Source organism: Colias croceus, chromosome 4, assembly GCF_905220415.1.
Source record: "Colias croceus chromosome 4, ilColCroc2.1".
NCBI classification, from domain to species: domain Eukaryota; kingdom Metazoa; phylum Arthropoda; class Insecta; order Lepidoptera; family Pieridae; genus Colias; species Colias croceus.
In genome coordinates this window covers 11,449,801-11,469,444 of record NC_059540.1, presented here as the reverse complement: position 1 = coordinate 11,469,444, position 19,644 = coordinate 11,449,801, and the positions used below count along the sequence as shown (strand labels likewise).

At 34.9% G+C, this 19,644-nt stretch overlaps 3 protein-coding genes across 4 annotated transcripts in view; 2 read left to right on the top strand and 1 right to left on the bottom strand.

The window, feature by feature from the left end:
- The window catches only part of LOC123690838 (mediator of RNA polymerase II transcription subunit 13), a 57,533-nt gene extending 53,419 nt beyond the window's left edge, over positions 1-4,114 (top strand). Inside the window, exons 30-32 of the mRNA XM_045634917.1 lie at positions 30-287; positions 563-813; positions 1,192-4,114. Of these exons, the coding sequence (XP_045490873.1) occupies positions 30-287; positions 563-813; positions 1,192-1,324 (642 nt within the window). The 3' untranslated portion in view covers positions 1,325-4,114. The remainder of the gene's footprint in view (positions 1-29; positions 288-562; positions 814-1,191) is intronic.
- Positions 4,115-15,683: 11,569 nt separating this feature from the next.
- On the top strand, positions 15,684-17,808 carry LOC123690835 (sesquipedalian-1). Its single transcript, XM_045634914.1, has 5 exons — positions 15,684-15,837; positions 15,918-16,137; positions 16,303-16,488; positions 16,593-16,739; positions 16,957-17,808. The coding sequence occupies exons 2-5, from the start codon at positions 15,933-15,935 to the stop codon at positions 17,103-17,105; spliced, it is 687 nt and encodes a 228-aa protein (XP_045490870.1). The 5' UTR covers positions 15,684-15,837; positions 15,918-15,932; the 3' UTR covers positions 17,106-17,808.
- Positions 17,809-17,836: 28 nt separating this feature from the next.
- The window catches only part of LOC123690826 (protein outspread), a 229,135-nt gene continuing 227,327 nt past the window's right edge, over positions 17,837-19,644 (bottom strand). For both annotated transcript variants that reach the window (XM_045634896.1, XM_045634897.1), the window contains exon 16: positions 17,837-19,345. In XM_045634896.1, the coding sequence (XP_045490852.1) occupies positions 19,340-19,345 (6 nt within the window). In that variant the 3' untranslated portion in view covers positions 17,837-19,339. The remainder of the gene's footprint in view (positions 19,346-19,644) is intronic.

The window sequence follows — 19,644 nt, the reverse complement described above, 5'->3', positions numbered from 1 at the left end:
ACTAATTATCATGAATGTTTGCATTCCAGTCGAACCAGATGCCGTACGAGCAGCCAACAGCGAACGGCGAGGAGAACGAGCTCCTGCTCGGGCTGGAGATGGTGGACGAGGAGATGGGCGAGGTGCAGATGACGGACCTGCTGATCGGCGACATGTTCACGTGCTGGCAGGGCAGCCCGCGCGCCTCCCCGCGCCGCGACGACGAGACCAGCCGCGACGGCAGCCCGCAGCGCCTGCACCCCGCCGCCGCGCCCGGGCACTACCCGCGCGAGGACGACCACCAGCCGGTATGCACTGCTACATACTACGATAATTTCATTTTAATAACAAGGAAAGATGTAAAACAGTACAAAAAACTTGTCACTTGTAACAACAATAAAATTAAAAACTATACAATCCTTTGATGTTTATCAATAGCGTTCTATGAAGAATGATATCCCTATAATATGGCCATATTACGGCCATAATACCCAATTCCACTTAAACTAGCTTCGTCAACCTGTCTGCGTTTTTGTACCAAATAATCCGATACATAATGCGTGTGAATGTGTTGGTGTTGCAGGAGCAAGTGGGCACGGTGCTGCAGCAGCCGCTGGCGCTGGGCTACCTGGTGTCGACGGCGCCGCTGGGCGCGATGCCGGGCTGGTGGTGGGCGGGCTGCGCGCACCTGCGCGACGCGTGCCCCGCCTTCCTCAAGAACGCGCTCCACCTGCAGTGCAGCGCGCCGCCGCACGACGACTACGTGGCCATCACGCAGCGCCGCGACCACAACGCGCACCCGCTCGACTCCACCACCACCACCGACGTGCTCAGGTACACACAACATACCATACCCAACTACTCATAATAGTATGTAAAAAATGTGGAATTAAAAAAAGCTCATATTGTTTGCATGTTATTTCATACTGCACAACAATCAATAAAAAATTTGTAAATTGCTTCATAGTATAAAACGAAGTTGCTCCCACTGTCTGTCCCTATGTATGCTTAGATCATTAAAACTACGCAACGGACTTAGATGTGATTAAAAAGTGGTTCTTGAGGAAGGTTTTAGTATTTAATTTGTCAAGTTTTACCTTTAAAGAAAGTTATAGCAAATAATAAATGAAAATGGGATATTAGCCCATATTTGAATCACTATGCCTTGTAAGTCATAACTTAAAAATAAAAAATAAAAATATCCTTTTGCAGATATGTGCTGGAAGGCTACAACGCGCTGTCGTGGCTGGCGCTGGACGGCACGACGCACGACCGCGTGTCGTGCCTGCCGCTGCACGTGCAGGTGCTTATGCAGCTGTACCACACGGCCGCAGCGCTCGGCTGAGCGGCTCACCGTACCCACATGTGTGATAAAGTGCTTTGTGTCTGTGAAGTGTAACAACCAAGTGTTAACATCGTCTACAGTGTTTTGTGAAGTGCCCAATCATCAAGCAAGAAGCTAGTGTGACATCGATTGAAACGGCATTGTGAAAGTCATTTTGACTTTAGGTAGAAGTACAATATTTGTCATCAAGGGAGTAGAAAACCACCGATCAGCACATTTCTTTATGAGTCTTGATACGGCCGTCTTTAGTGCAAATTGTTTTATTGGAGTAGTCTATTCATCTGTTTGTACTGCCACATATCTAGTGAGGTAAAATGTTATTGGATGTAATGACACATACATCTATCAGATGGTCTTGGCCTCACCCAGGCCTGTGTTTAAGTCACTTTGTGTCTGCCTTTTCTTAGAAATGCATTCTGAACATTAGCGTATGAAAACATGATACATGCTTGTGTGTGCATCCATTAATATAGTTTGCTTAGTACCTAGGACATATTCAGATTTCTATAAACAGTTTAAAATGTGTGCATTCATTCACAAGTCAAGTAAAATGTGTATAAAACTTTAAAATCAACTTAATTTTTTTTTATGTATAGTGCCAATTGAATTAATTTGTCTTCAAGTAAAAACCATTTACAGCCTTATTTGTTGTTAAATATATAATATTATATATGTTATATTTATTATACACGAGAAACAATTTTGATAAACCAAATATGGCGAGATATCGCGCACAAAATGAGTAGACACTATAAAATATATTTAGAAAAGTATACTAGGTCATTCTAGTAACTAATCTCTTGGAGGTCCAATTTGGCTCATAAATGTGAATCATTGTAGATGCAACATAAGTCATGATAGTATTCTAAGGGCATTTGATTTATTGACTCGAGTATTTAAATGACTCATCCATGAAAGTCTTTTTGAACATTCTTCCGTTTTCTTAATCTCTCCTTTCTTTTTGTAATAGAGTTACCTCATTTTATATGTACACTTTGACTCAATCCAGATAGAATAAATTATCCATGAATGCTTTTTAGAAATGTATTATAAATTATCTTATTTATATGTATATTATGTTGTGTATATAAAGTATTCTAATTAGCAACTTCTCACTAAACAATAATTTAAAATAATGTCTAGAGTTTTTCACTCGACTTCAAAAAATAGCATACTTAGTTATGATATTTCCTAATGGTCAGATTTCTCTTAAGTGAAAGTGTAGTTATCACAAGCTCCGTGGATCATCTCGTAATGTTAATGTGTTGTTATATTGTACTGAGTATACATATTTATAAATGTTTATTTTACAAACCGGTATCAATTACCAAAGCGTTAGATATTTCGTTTTTAGGATTTTTAGATATTTTTTTTATAACATTTTAAAAAGATTCGCATCACAGGGTTCTCGATTAATTTTAACATTAGAGTCAAAATTATTTGGGTTTTATTTTCATTAACTATTTATTTTTGTATGTAATTTATTGTTTTGAACAATTAATTTTTCTTTCCAATTAATAGTAAAATGTAGTGTTATTTGAAACAGTATCAAGTTATAGACCAATGTTTTTGGGTCACATCCATTTTTACAATCAGGGAGCAAACGGCAATTTTTCAAAAAACATTATATATCAAGATTTTTACTAGGAAAATTTTTGCTACAACTATACATAGCCAACTGCCAAGCGTAGCGAACATAGTGGATGAACATTGACAGAACGCCAGGCAACACTGATATCTTATGTACTCGTACCTCTTAATTTCAGAAGTAATTAGTAACACCAATAGTTAGTCATATATATAGATAATAACAAAGTTAGGGGGTCACATTTGGATTAGCATTTGTATATTTAGAAGTCGTTTTATATAAAAAATATTTAAATATAATAATTGAATATGGAAGGAAAATGTTGCTTCGTCGAATCTCGGGCAGTTTGGTAGTTATATGAAATTTTCTATTTTAATATATTATAATGTTAAAGTCAATATTCTAGATGGTGTGCAGTTGTTATACATGTATGTGGACCGCGTGATGTGGATTGCGTTAAAAACTTAAGATCATTGTTTTGAATAGTTTTATTTGTAATTATCATCAGCTCTTGACGAAAATATAAAAATATGAATTATTTTTCAATTTATGTTGCCAATTATTTATATTCTCCTTTTCGCAAAAATCAGTAAAATCAGCTGCGCGTGCTGAAGCTAGACAAATTGTACAGTATGATGTGGCGTTACGCCAGTTATACATAATTTATTTAGTTGTAACGTCGGCTCGACCGCCACTTAATTGAATTACGCCTAGTTGAATATGTATGAAATGTTTTAAATGTGTTACAGCATTTGAGAATATTTAATGATGTTGTATATAGTTTATATTTTGTTTTGTAAAAGGACATTTTGTAAATAGATGACGTAGAGACGTTGAGTTAATTATTCGCCCACTTTGCCATTGTGTAATGGAGCACATTTTAAAGAAACCACTCGTAATATTTTGTACAGTTGTTAAGCGAGATTCGTAGTTGAATGAATTATTTGTAAGATTTCTGTTTTTGACCTTTTTTGTTATTGTGAATTGTCAATTTTTTTAGGGAATTGGGATTATACTGTAAATAGACCTCACCATATTAGCTGTAAGATCAAATCCAATGATTGATGTGGAAATCAAATTTTCTAAACGGAGCAATCATTAGGATTCGTAAACAAAATTAGTATAATACTTGATATTAATATAACTTTATAAATAACTGAAAATAGGTAATAATAATTATGAATAAAATATTACATATTTAATGCATATTTTTATTTTACATCCCACTGCTTGGAAACTGCTATACAAGGTATTGTTAATGTTGTTCTTAATTATTCTTATAAATAAAAATCATAAGAACATTGGAGGTGTTTTTTCTCCTTGGCTATCCTTCACTTCTCTAATTATTAAAAAATACATTACGTGTTGATAGCACTTTTAAATATTATTATATATCTTTGAACATTATACTGGAACACATAGGAATGGAAAAAGAGAAAATACTAATGGATATGGTTTAATTGATTGATTAGATAATTTATATAGATTGATTTTTGAAGAAGGTTAAATGTTAGAAACTGTTCGAATTGAAAAATTCTTGGGACGAAGGACGAATAGTCTATCTAAATATAACATCACTCCACGATCGATAGGAGCAAGCAAAAATAAATAAGTTCGAAATTTCTCAAAAATAATAATTTTTAATGCAGACTTGGGTGCGATCATAGCTGACCGTAATAGCCTTCTAACAACCATGAAAAACTACGTAATTTGCTGACCCGCTTTACAAAATAATAAAAATTGCGAAAGTTTGGGTGGACAGATAAATTAGATAAAGGTATGATTTACGCTACAATGTGTCGGGAGCGGGCTGTGGTCTGTGCCCCGTCCGGAGCGCGATCAAACATTATTCTATAGGTACATATTATATACTAAGTACTATACTTTTCTATATTTTTTCAAATTTCTATGGATATTGTTTCATTTGTTTCCCGGCTCCGGCACGGTCCGTCCCAGGTTCATTGTAGTGTCAATCAAGCTATATGGATGCAAGTCAATCACAATAAAAAATTGTAAAAGAATCATGAAGGTTTTAGGGCGACGCGGACGATGCAACATCAGGGAAGCTGCATGTGGCAGAATATAGTAACAGCCAAGAGTTGGTTATAAGTACCTAGCTATATAGGTATAGGTACATTATCATCATAATTATTTTCTCAGACACGTGAGCCTTTGCGATGTTTTTCACTGGACTGGACAAATTTTTATATATTTATTACGATGAAAAATTAATTGTAGATATTAGCAAAATCAAATCAGATCCACACAAAAAAATCATTAACATCGATCAGCTGCCCTTAAACACATAAAACTGAAAGAATGGAATAAATTCGATCGCTCTGCCGGGTCACGAGTGGCTGAATTGCTCAAGCATCCGCCCCGGATTGGCGTGAAAGAATGCGGGTTCGAGTCCCGCCTCGTGATCGAAATTTATATTTATATAAAGCATTTGAATGCCTTATAAACAAAAAATATTAAATTCATCGATCAGCTGTTTCGGAGGAGTTCAGTGACAAACACGCAGAAAAGCGATAAGATATTTTAAAAGCTCAATAAGATTAATTAAATGACCACTCTTCAATTTGCTTTTTCTACTCTTATAAATCACGTAAACCGACAAATTTAATCTTAATAAATATTTAACAAATTAGTGCCAGCGCCTCTAAACTCGAGAAGTATATATAATATGTATTTCTCTAAAAAACAGCCTCAGTTCATCAAACAGAAAACGCATCTACAAGCGTTCATGCTTACATGCGCTTACAAACAGATACCATATCATGCACTCCCGCAAGTACGCGCGTATGTGCGTTACCAGTCGACACGAACGCAGCCGTACGGTTGTGTGCACAAGTTGTTTGCTAATCGCATTACGATATCATATTCATACCATACTGCAAATATTATAGCACCATTTCTTTTTCTTTCCCAGAAAAATTTGAACAACCAGAAGAAAAAGAAGCATACAACTCTCAATATCATCGGATATCAGTTTTGTATCAAGTACTTACCACTATGTACCAAGTACTTACCACAATGTACCAAGTACTTACCACTATGTACCAAGTACTTACTACCATGTACCAAGTACTTACCATTATGTACCAAGTACTTACCACGGTGTATCAAGTACGTACCACTATGTATCAAGTACTTACCACTATGTACCAAGTACTTACCACTATGTACCAAGTACATACCACTATGTACCAAGTACTTACCACTATGTACCAAGTACTTACCACTATGTACCAAGTACTTACTACCATGTACCAAGTACTTACCATTATGTACCAAGTACTTACCACTATGTATCAAGTACGTACCACTATGTATCAAGTACTTACCACTATGTACCAAGTACTAACCACTATGTACCAAGTACTTACAACTATGTATCAAGTACTTACCACTATGTACCAAGTACTTACCACTATGTACCAAGTACTTACCAATATGTACCAAGTACTTACCACTATGTATCAAGTACTTACTACCATGTACCAAGTACTTTCCATTATGTACCAAGTACTTACCACTATGTATCAAGTACGTACCACTATGTATCAAGTACTTACCACTATGTACCAAGTACTTACCACTATGTACCAAGTACTTACCACTATGTACCAAGTACTTACCACTATGTACCAAGTACTTACCACTATGTACCAAGTACTTACTACCATGTACCAAGTACTTACCATTATGTACCAAGTACTTACCACGATGTATCAAGTACGTACCACTATGTATCAAGTACTTACCACTATGTACCAAGTACTTACCACTATGTACCAAGTACTTACCACTATGTACCAAGTACTTACCACTATGTACCAAGTACTTACCATTATGTACCAAGTACTTACCACTATGTACCAAGTACTTACCACTATGTACCAAGTACTTACTACCATGTACCAAGTACTTACCATTAGGTACCAAGTACTTACCACTATGTATCAAGTACGTACCACTATGTATCAAGTACTTACCACTATGTACCAAGTACTTACCAATATGTACCAAGTACTTACCACTATGTATCAAGTACTTACAACTATGTATCAAGTACTTACCACTATGTACCAAGTACTTACCACTATGTACCAAGTACTTACCAATATGTACCAAGTACTTACCACTATGTATCAAGTACTTACAACTATGTATCAAGTACTAACCACTATGTATCAAGTACTTACCACTATGTACCAAGTACTTACCACTATGTACCAAGTACTTACCACTATGTACCAAGTATTTACCACTATGTATCAAGTACTTACCACGATGTACCAAGTACTTACCATTATGTACCAAGTACTTACCACGATGTATCAAGTACGTACCACTATGTACCAAGTACTTACCACTATGTACCAAGTACTTACCACTATGTACCAAGTACTTACCACTATGTACCAAGTACTTACCACTATGTACCAAGTACTTACCACTATGTACCAAGTACTTACCACTATGTACCAAGTACTTACCACTATGTACCAAGTACTTACCACTATGTACCAAGTACTTACCACTATGTACCAAGTACTTACTACCATGTACCAAGTACTTACCATTAGGTACCAAGTACTTACCACTATGTATCAAGTACGTACCACTATGTATCAAGTACTTACCACTATGTACCAAGTACTTACCAATATGTACCAAGTACTTACCACTATGTATCAAGTACTTACAACTATGTATCAAGTACTTACCACTATGTACCAAGTACTTACCACTATGTACCAAGTACTTACCAATATGTACCAAGTACTTACCACTATGTATCAAGTACTTACAACTATGTATCAAGTACTAACCACTATGTATCAAGTACTTACCACTATGTACCAAGTACTTACCACTATGTACCAAGTACTTACCACTATGTACCAAGTACTTACCACTATGTATCAAGTACTTACCACGATGTACCAAGTACTTACCATTATGTACCAAGTACTTACCACGATGTATCAAGTACGTACCACTATGTACCAAGTACTTACCACTATGTACCAAGTACTTACCACTATGTACCAAGTACTTACCACTATGTACCAAGTACTTACCACTATGTACCAAGTACTTACCACTATGTACCAAGTACTTACCACTATGTACCAAGTACTTACCACTATGTACCAAGTACTTACTACCATGTACCAAGTACTTACCATTAGGTACCAAGTACTTACCACTATGTATCAAGTACGTACCACTATGTATCAAGTACTTACCACTATGTACCAAGTACTTACCAATATGTACCAAGTACTCACCACTATGTATCAAGTACTTACAACTATGTATCAAGTACTTACCACTATGTACCAAGTACTTACCACTATGTACCAAGTACTTACCAATATGTACCAAGTACTTACCACTATGTATCAAGTACTTACAACTATGTATCAAGTACTAACCACTATGTATCAAGTACTTACCACTATGTACCAAGTACTTACCACTATGTACCAAGTACTTACCACTATGTACCAAGTATTTACCACTATGTATCAAGTACTTACCACGATGTACCAAGTACTTACCATTATGTACCAAGTACTTACCACGATGTATCAAGTACGTACCACTATGTATCAAGTACTTACCACTATGTACCAAGTACTTACCACTATGTACCAAGTACTTACCACTATGTACCAAGTACTTACCACTATGTATCAAGTACTTACCACTATGTACCAAGTACTTACCACTATGTATCAAGTACTTACCACTATGTATCAAGTACTTACCACGATGTACCAAGTACTTACTACCATGTACCAAGTACTTACCACTATATACCAAGTACTTACCACTATGTTCCAAGTACTTACCACCAAGTTCTTACCACGATGTACCAAGTACTTACCACTAAGTACCAAGTACTTACCACTATGTACCAAGTACTTACCACTATGTATCAAGTACTTACCAGTATGTACCAAGTACTTACCACTATGTACCAAGTACTTACCACTATGTACCAAGTACTTACCACTATGTAACAAGTACTTACCACTATGTACTAAGTACTTACCACTATGTACCAAGTACTTACCACTATGTACCAAGTACTTACCACTATGTATCAAGTACTAACCACTATGTATCAAGTACTTACCACTATGTACCAAGTACTTACCACTATGTACCAAGTACTTACTACCATGTACCAAATACTTACCATTATGTACCAAGTACTTACCACTATGTATCAAGTACTTACCACGATGTACCAAGTACTTACTACCATGTACTAAGTACTTACCACGATGTACCAAGTTGTACATTTTAAAGAAACCACTCGTAATATTTTGTACAGTTGTTAAGCGAGATTCGTAGTTGAATGAATTATTTGTAAGATTTCTGTTTTTGACCTTTTTTGTTATTGTGAATTGTCAATTTTTTTAGGGAATTGGGATTATACTGTAAATAGACCTCACCATATTAGCTGTAAGATCAAATCCAATGATTGATGTGGAAATCAAATTTTCTAAACGGAGCAATCATTAGGATTCGTAAACAAAATTAGTATAATACTTGATATTAATATAACTTTATAAATAACTGAAAATAGGTAATAATAATTATGAATAAAATATTACATATTTAATGCATATTTTTATTTTACATCCCACTGCTTGGAAACTGCTATACAAGGTATTGTTAATGTTGTTCTTAATTATTCTTATAAATAAAAATCATAAGAACATTGGAGGTGTTTTTTCTCCTTGGCTATCCTTCACTTCTCTAATTATTAAAAAATACATTACGTGTTGATAGCACTTTTAAATATTATTATATATCTTTGAACATTATACTGGAACACATAGGAATGGAAAAAGAGAAAATACTAATGGATATGGTTTAATTGATTGATTAGATAATTTATATAGATTGATTTTTGAAGAAGGTTAAATGTTAGAAACTGTTCGAATTGAAAAATTCTTGGGACGAAGGACGAATAGTCTATCTAAATATAACATCACTCCACGATCGATAGGAGCAAGCAAAAATAAATAAGTTCGAAATTTCTCAAAAATAATAATTTTTAATGCAGACTTGGGTGCGATCATAGCTGACCGTAATAGCCTTCTAACAACCATGAAAAACTACGTAATTTGCTGACCCGCTTTACAAAATAATAAAAATTGCGAAAGTTTGGGTGGACAGATAAATTAGATAAAGGTATGATTTACGCTACAATGTGTCGGGAGCGGGCTGTGGTCTGTGCCCCGTCCGGAGCGCGATCAAACATTATTCTATAGGTACATATTATATACTAAGTACTATACTTTTCTATATTTTTTCAAATTTCTATGGATATTGTTTCATTTGTTTCCCGGCTCCGGCACGGTCCGTCCCAGGTTCATTGTAGTGTCAATCAAGCTATATGGATGCAAGTCAATCACAATAAAAAATTGTAAAAGAATCATGAAGGTTTTAGGGCGACGCGGACGATGCAACATCAGGGAAGCTGCATGTGGCAGAATATAGTAACAGCCAAGAGTTGGTTATAAGTACCTAGCTATATAGGTATAGGTACATTATCATCATAATTATTTTCTCAGACACGTGAGCCTTTGCGATGTTTTTCACTGGACTGGACAAATTTTTATATATTTATTACGATGAAAAATTAATTGTAGATATTAGCAAAATCAAATCAGATCCACACAAAAAAATCATTAACATCGATCAGCTGCCCTTAAACACATAAAACTGAAAGAATGGAATAAATTCGATCGCTCTGCCGGGTCACGAGTGGCTGAATTGCTCAAGCATCCGCCCCGGATTGGCGTGAAAGAATGCGGGTTCGAGTCCCGCCTCGTGATCGAAATTTATATTTATATAAAGCATTTGAATGCCTTATAAACAAAAAATATTAAATTCATCGATCAGCTGTTTCGGAGGAGTTCAGTGACAAACACGCAGAAAAGCGATAAGATATTTTAAAAGCTCAATAAGATTAATTAAATGACCACTCTTCAATTTGCTTTTTCTACTCTTATAAATCACGTAAACCGACAAATTTAATCTTAATAAATATTTAACAAATTAGTGCCAGCGCCTCTAAACTCGAGAAGTATATATATAATATGTATTTCTCTAAAAAACAGCCTCAGTTCATCAAACAGAAAACGCATCTACAAGCGTTCATGCTTACATGCGCTTACAAACAGATACCATATCATGCACTCCCGCAAGTACGCGCGTATGTGCGTTACCAGTCGACACGAACGCAGCCGTACGGTTGTGTGCACAAGTTGTTTGCTAATCGCATTACGATATCATATTCATACCATACTGCAAATATTATAGCACCATTTCTTTTTCTTTCCCAGAAAAATTTGAACAACCAGAAGAAAAAGAAGCATACAACTCTCAATATCATCGGATATCAGTTTTGTATCAAGTACTTACCACTATGTACCAAGTACTTACCACAATGTACCAAGTACTTACCACTATGTACCAAGTACTTACTACCATGTACCAAGTACTTACCATTATGTACCAAGTACTTACCACGGTGTATCAAGTACGTACCACTATGTATCAAGTACTTACCACTATGTACCAAGTACTTACCACTATGTACCAAGTACATACCACTATGTACCAAGTACTTACCACTATGTACCAAGTACTTACCACTATGTACCAAGTACTTACTACCATGTACCAAGTACTTACCATTATGTACCAAGTACTTACCACTATGTATCAAGTACGTACCACTATGTATCAAGTACTTACCACTATGTACCAAGTACTAACCACTATGTACCAAGTACTTACAACTATGTATCAAGTACTTACCACTATGTACCAAGTACTTACCACTATGTACCAAGTACTTACCAATATGTACCAAGTACTTACCAATATGTACCAAGTACTTACCACTATGTATCAAGTACTTACAACTATGTATCAAGTACTTACCACTATGTACCAAGTACTTACCACTATGTACCAAGTACTTACCAATATGTACCAAGTACTTACCACTATGTATCAAGTACTTACAACTATGTATCAAGTACTAACCACTATGTATCAAGTACTTACCACTATGTACCAAGTACTTACCACTATGTACCAAGTACTTACCACTATGTACCAAGTATTTACCACTATGTATCAAGTACTTACCACGATGTACCAAGTACTTACCATTATGTACCAAGTACTTACCACGATGTATCAAGTACGTACCACTATGTACCAAGTACTTACCACTATGTACCAAGTACTTACCACTATGTACCAAGTACTTACCACTATGTACCAAGTACTTACCACTATGTACCAAGTACTTACCACTATGTACCAAGTACTTACCACTATGTACCAAGTACTTACCACTATGTACCAAGTACTTACTACCATGTACCAAGTACTTACCATTAGGTACCAAGTACTTACCACTATGTATCAAGTACGTACCACTATGTATCAAGTACTTACCACTATGTACCAAGTACTTACCAATATGTACCAAGTACTCACCACTATGTATCAAGTACTTACAACTATGTATCAAGTACTTACCACTATGTACCAAGTACTTACCACTATGTACCAAGTACTTACCAATATGTACCAAGTACTTACCACTATGTATCAAGTACTTACAACTATGTATCAAGTACTAACCACTATGTATCAAGTACTTACCACTATGTACCAAGTACTTACCACTATGTACCAAGTACTTACCACTATGTACCAAGTATTTACCACTATGTATCAAGTACTTACCACGATGTACCAAGTACTTACCATTATGTACCAAGTACTTACCACGATGTATCAAGTACGTACCACTATGTATCAAGTACTTACCACTATGTACCAAGTACTTACCACTATGTACCAAGTACTTACCACTATGTACCAAGTACTTACCACTATGTATCAAGTACTTACCACTATGTACCAAGTACTTACCACTATGTATCAAGTACTTACCACTATGTATCAAGTACTTACCACGATGTACCAAGTACTTACTACCATGTACCAAGTACTTACCACTATATACCAAGTACTTACCACTATGTTCCAAGTACTTACCACCAAGTTCTTACCACGATGTACCAAGTACTTACCACTAAGTACCAAGTACTTACCACTATGTACCAAGTACTTACCACTATGTATCAAGTACTTACCAGTATGTACCAAGTACTTACCACTATGTACCAAGTACTTACCACTATGTACCAAGTACTTACCACTATGTAACAAGTACTTACCACTATGTACTAAGTACTTACCACTATGTACCAAGTACTTACCACTATGTACCAAGTACTTACCACTATGTATCAAGTACTAACCACTATGTATCAAGTACTTACCACTATGTACCAAGTACTTACCACTATGTACCAAGTACTTACTACCATGTACCAAATACTTACCATTATGTACCAAGTACTTACCACTATGTATCAAGTACTTACCACGATGTACCAAGTACTTACTACCATGTACTAAGTACTTACCACGATGTACCAAGTACTTACTACCATGTACTAAGTACTTACTACCATGTACCAAGTACTTACCACTATGTATCAAGTATTTACCACTATGTATCAAGTACTTACCACTATGTACCAAGTACTTACCACTATGTACCAAGTACTTACCACTATGTACCAAGTACTTACCACTATGTATCAAGTACTAACCACTATGTATCAAGTACTTACCACTATATACCAAGTACTTACCACTATGTACCAAGTACTTACTACCATGTACCAAATACTTACCATTATGTACCAAGTACTTACCACTATATACCAAGTACTTACCACTATGTACCAAGTACTTACCACTATGTATCAAGTACTTACCACGATGTATCAAGTACTTACCACTATGTACCAAGTACTTACCACTATGTACCAAGTACTTACCACTATGTATCAAGTACTTACCACTATGTACCAAGTACTTACCACTATGTACCAAGTACTTACCACTATGTACCAAGTACTTACCACTATGTACCAAGTACTTACCACTATGTACCAAGTACTTACCACTATGTACCAAGTACTTACCACGATGTACTAAGTACTTACTACCATGTACCAAGTACTTACCACTATGTATCAAGTACTTACCACTATGTACCAAGTACTTACCACTATGTACCAAGTACTTACCACTATGTATCAAGTATTTACCACTATGTATCAAGTATTTACCACTATGTACCAAGTAGTGGTAAGTACTTGGTACATGGTAGTAAGTACTTGGTACATAGTGGTAAGTACTTGGTACATAGTGGTAAGTACTTGATACATAGTGGTAAGTACTTGGTACATAGTGGTAAGTACTTGGTACATAGTGGTAACTACTTGGTACATTGTGGTAAGTACTTGATACATAGTGGTAAGTACTTGATACAGAGTGGTAAGTACTTGGTACATAGTGGTAAGTACTTGGTAAATAGTGGTAAGTACTTGATACATAGTGGTAAGTACTTGGTACATACTAGTAAGTACTTGGTACATACTAGTAAGTACTTGGTACTTAGTGGTAAGTACTTGGTACATAGTGGTAAGTACTTGGTACATTGTGGTAAGTACTTGATACATAGTGGTAAGTACTTGATACAGAGTGGTAAGTACTTGGTACATTGTGGTAAGTACTTGATACATAGTGGTTAGTACTTGATACAGAGTGGTAAGTACTTGGTACATAGTGGTAAGTACTTGATACATAGTGGTAAGTACTTGCTACATTGTGGTTAGTACTTGGTACATAGTGGTAAGTACTTGATACATGATAGTAAGTACTTGGTACATGGTACTAACTCCGTATAGGTCCATCATTGAAATTGTTAAATTATATTTTTTATTTATACTAATATTATAAAGCCGAAGAGTTTGTTTGTTTGAACGCGCTAATCTCGGGAACTACTGGTCCGATTTGAAAAATTATTTCAGCACAATTGATTTATTGATTTAATAAATGAAACGATACCATTTTATTAAATTTCGTTTTAAGTTTCGTTTATGTATGATGTGCGTATGCCTTAAGGCGCATGCGCAGGTTTTGATTGTTTTATAATTAATAAAATAAATAATTTAACATTTTCAATGATGGACCTCTACGGACCTAACGAGAATACGATTTTGATAAAATTCGCCAATTTTGCTCTGGATGATGTGCTAAAGTGTACTTTTTTATACCCAAAATTAAAAAAAAATATTATAAAAAAAATTAAAGGGGACCTAACAAAGAGATTGTAGGACCATAAGGGACCTAACAGAGACCTATCAATCAAGGTCATTTTCGACCCAAGATTCTATGGATGAGGTGCTAAAGTGTACTTTTTTATACCTAAAATTTTATTTTTTTTTTATAAAAAGACTAAAGGGGACCTAACAAAAAAAAATGTAGGACCTTAAAGGACCTAACGGGGACCTATCGATTAAGGTCGTTTTTGACCCAAAATTCCATTGATGGGGTGCTAAATTTGCATTGGTAACAGAGACCTATCGATTAAAGTCATTTTCGACCCAAAATTCCATTGATGGGGTGCTAAATTTGCATTGGTAAAGAACATTATAAATTGCAATGTACATTTTTGTTTTTCTCTCACACAATATTGAAGTTGGATGCTTTTAAGTTGAATGCACATCGGCAACATTGTTTCTAAACGTGTCCATATGTAACGTCAGTCAAAAGTCAAAACTCAATTCAATGTCAAAATCACACTGAATATGTATGAGTAGGTAATATTAATTTGTAACAATAAAAACATTTCACGTAAAAAATTGTGGATTCTAAATGAAAGTAGCAGTAACTAATACTTAATCTGTGAAAGTAACTGTTTGTGTAATCGAAGATTTCAATTAAAGTCGTGTATTTCACATTCACTAGCGTTCAATTCATTGTTCAATTGTATTCACATTCTAATCGTTGTTCCTACTTGTGTAGAACTTCAATTCAGAAATGAAGATAAATGAGAAAAATTTATGTGCTTTCGCATCGTCAGCTACTCCAGTAGATCGAGAAGGATGGCTCGATCTTCGAGGAGAAGTGGGCAAGAGTTATCAACGGCGATGGTTTACATTAAAAGGCAATTTGTTGTTCTATTTCGATAAGAAAGGTGACAAAGAACCCGTAGGTGTTATCATTTTGGAAGGATGTACAATAGGTTTGTATTATTTTAATAGTGAAGGAAATTTAAAAATTAATGTTGATGTTTTGGGATAAAATACTGTATCCTTGTTACATTTACACATTAAAATGTCCATTGTATAATATGCAGTTATTCTTGATATTTCAAAGATCCCAATTGCCTTATTACTCCATATTGCAGAATTAACAGAAGAGGAATCCTATAGTTTCAAGATAGTGTTCCACTGTGAGGGTGGTCGCACATATTTCCTGTGCACAAATGCACAAGCGTCTATGGAAGCTTGGATGAAGGCTCTGGCGTGTGCGAGCTACGATTATATGAAACTTATGGTGGCCGAGTTGCAAAGACAGTTGGATGAAGCACAAGGTAAGCTTATATTTTTTTTTTAATTTTGTAATAAATTTATTAAAATTTCTTCTATAATATTATTTTTTTGTTTAAACACAAATACTCTATTTTTTTTATTTTAGCTGAGGAAGCAGCAGAAGCAGCTGCTCTCGTCACAATAACTCCTCCAGAAGAGAAAGAGCCTAAAGTGCCTCCACGCGGCCAGCGACACAATCCATTTAATAAAGTGGCAGATGGAGAGACCAAAGCTGTGCCAGGGAGCAGGCATCGTAAGTATTAACAGATAAAGTACTATACTTTGTTAAATTTTGAATTCCCATAAAAAAGTTAAAAATCTCATAGTCATGTGTATTCTATTAAAGAGTGTGCAGATTATATTGTGTATTGGGATATTACTAATAATTTGTTGAGATAAATACTACAATCTTTGATTATAAAACTTTATTATCTTTCATACATTCAATTAACACGATCAAAATGTAACAGACAAAGAAAACGCTCGTCCCGAGGTTGTCCGCAAGCGGGTATCATTCCGCGACATCCACACAGCGTTCGGTCGCCCCGTGCTCGCGCACCGAGCGCAGTGGCGAGCGGCACGGAATGCGCCGCAACCACCGCCGCTTATACAACTTTAAAAAATTTTATAGATAAAGTTAAAAAATATTATAGATAAAGTTATGTATAGATGAATTATGTATAAAAATTATCGATATGAATTTTTGTAATTTTCTTTATTGTAAGAACCTCATAATTATTTGAAACGAAAGAGTTTAGGTCACAATTTCATTTTAGAAATGCAATAGACAATACATATTGTGACATCATATAAAGTAATTTTTTCGAAACAAATACATTGTAGAGATGTATCTCTGTGGAATAGGTGTGGCCTTATATGATTTCCTGATATGAATGTATGTAAATTCATTATTATGTGTTGTAGTCTACATGATTTGTTTAGATTTTTTTTTATAAATGGTGAATTAACCTCGTTGACTATGAACGAATAACATAGTGACAATGTGTAGGTATAATAGCGGAATAAATAACATTTATTGAACACATCTTATTTTCTATTTTTTAAATTTTTACTAAATATTCATAGTTAATTTTGAATGCGTAAAGTTATGTAAGTACATACTTATTTTTTTATCAGATATAATCGAAAAATGTATCCTCAAACCAATCAGTGATTGACAATGTAAATATTAATTTAGTATTAATGAAATAGTAGCAGTATTTATTGTATTAGACATTTTTTTTTGTTTAAGAGGCTAGAATCTATTAGCAACAGCAATATTATGTTAACGTGGATTATGTATTGATATTATACCTACATAGATAAATAAGAATGAAATAAAACACTGGATTTGTATTAAGTAGTTTTATTTAAAAATCTTTGTTATATAAACCAACACTTTACAACGTCAACTAAGACATAAGGGGAGATAATAACATAAATATCTTCTTAACTTCGGCGCAAAAGTGACTCTATTTTTGTTGTTCAGTTATATATGATAACCTCGTAATATTTTATGAAATATTTCGTCATATTTGCGCCGATTTAAGCTGCGCAGCCACAGCAAGTCGTTTGGTTACCGCTTCACAACTAGATACATTAATTGAGCAATCAATATCGCAGCTTAACTCTCCGTAAGGCAGACAAGTGACTCTGTACACAACGTAGTGGTGGAAGACAATGCCCAGGGGAATGGTAACACAACAGGGAAACACGGGTGACAAGTGTTCACTCTATAATATGCCTCTATTTGGCTGTTATAATAATATAAATTTTAGTTAATTTTATTAAAGTTTCTACACGAGTAACAAATAAGGTGTATACGTTAATATGAATACTTATAAAAGTATAAATTTATTATCTTAATATTCCTCTAAAATACGTCAATTTAAGGAACTTAAGCAATACAAATTAGTACCGTTGGTCAAAACTTTTTAATAGATTATCAGTAATCTGTGTGACTACTGTGTCTAAAAAATTTTCCATCAAAAGCCGCATATATCTTATAACAGCCACTAATCTACATTCTTAACTTTCCAAAAAACGAATATATAATATCTCCCACATCCGAATACATAATATGTGTAAATCTATTTGATAAATCTACAAAAAAATAAACAGTACTAAATCTAAAGGAAACCCGGCGACCCGCGGTTAATAATTTTAACACATAAGCATACGAGCGAGTCACCGAGTCGCCGAAAACTAAACAAGTGTCATAAAACTCATAAATAAGAAAATATTTGGTAACAAACTCCTTAAAAGATACGGGACTGTGCACTAAGGGACGAATTATAGAGACAGTATTAGTATTTACACATGTTACAAAAATTTTACAAGAAAACATCACTAACCGAACACTAAAACTATCATGAACACGACACATACACGCTACATTTTATTCAATCGTAGCTAACAAGAGATAAATATACATAGTCATTTAAATTATAAAAACAATCAAACAATAGTATATACATTGTGGTGGGTGGGAGTGATCTGGCCACTTATAACTCATTTGGTTTAGTCCATACCTATGTGAGCGCTAATCATATAAATTAAACATTTTAAATAATATTTGATCGATGAAGCTAATAACGTATATATCCGTATATATTCGTGACAATAATAAGGGTTTACTTCATTACAAGATGTAAAGTTGGTGCGTTCAAAGCAAAGTGGCCAGGTGCGAGCGTGGTGGGAGAGGCGTATAACATTACAATTGTGATACCACAGTTTGGTTCAAGTGAAACACTAAAGTGAAGGAAGGCTACAGCTCGAAGCGCTTCTTTCTCTCGGCGACCATGCCCACTAGAGAGGACACTCGCCTGTCGTCAGAACACCGCTGTTTCGATTTCAATTCTGTAACATGAGAATAAAGTGTTATATTTCATTAAAATAATATTGGTTGATTCAAAAAAGATTATATATAATCTATCCCCGTTATTATAAATGAATTTGGATTGTCTCGTATCTGCTTTTAAAGAAAAAAACATCAATTAATAGAACCATACTTTCCTAAAACTAATTTCCCATCGAACCTATTGAATATACTACACTTTAAACAAGAAATTGAAATGTGTCGCCTAATAGAACGAAATAATTCATGTCCACAATATATTTCACGACATATATTCAGATTCACACATATATTCAGACCA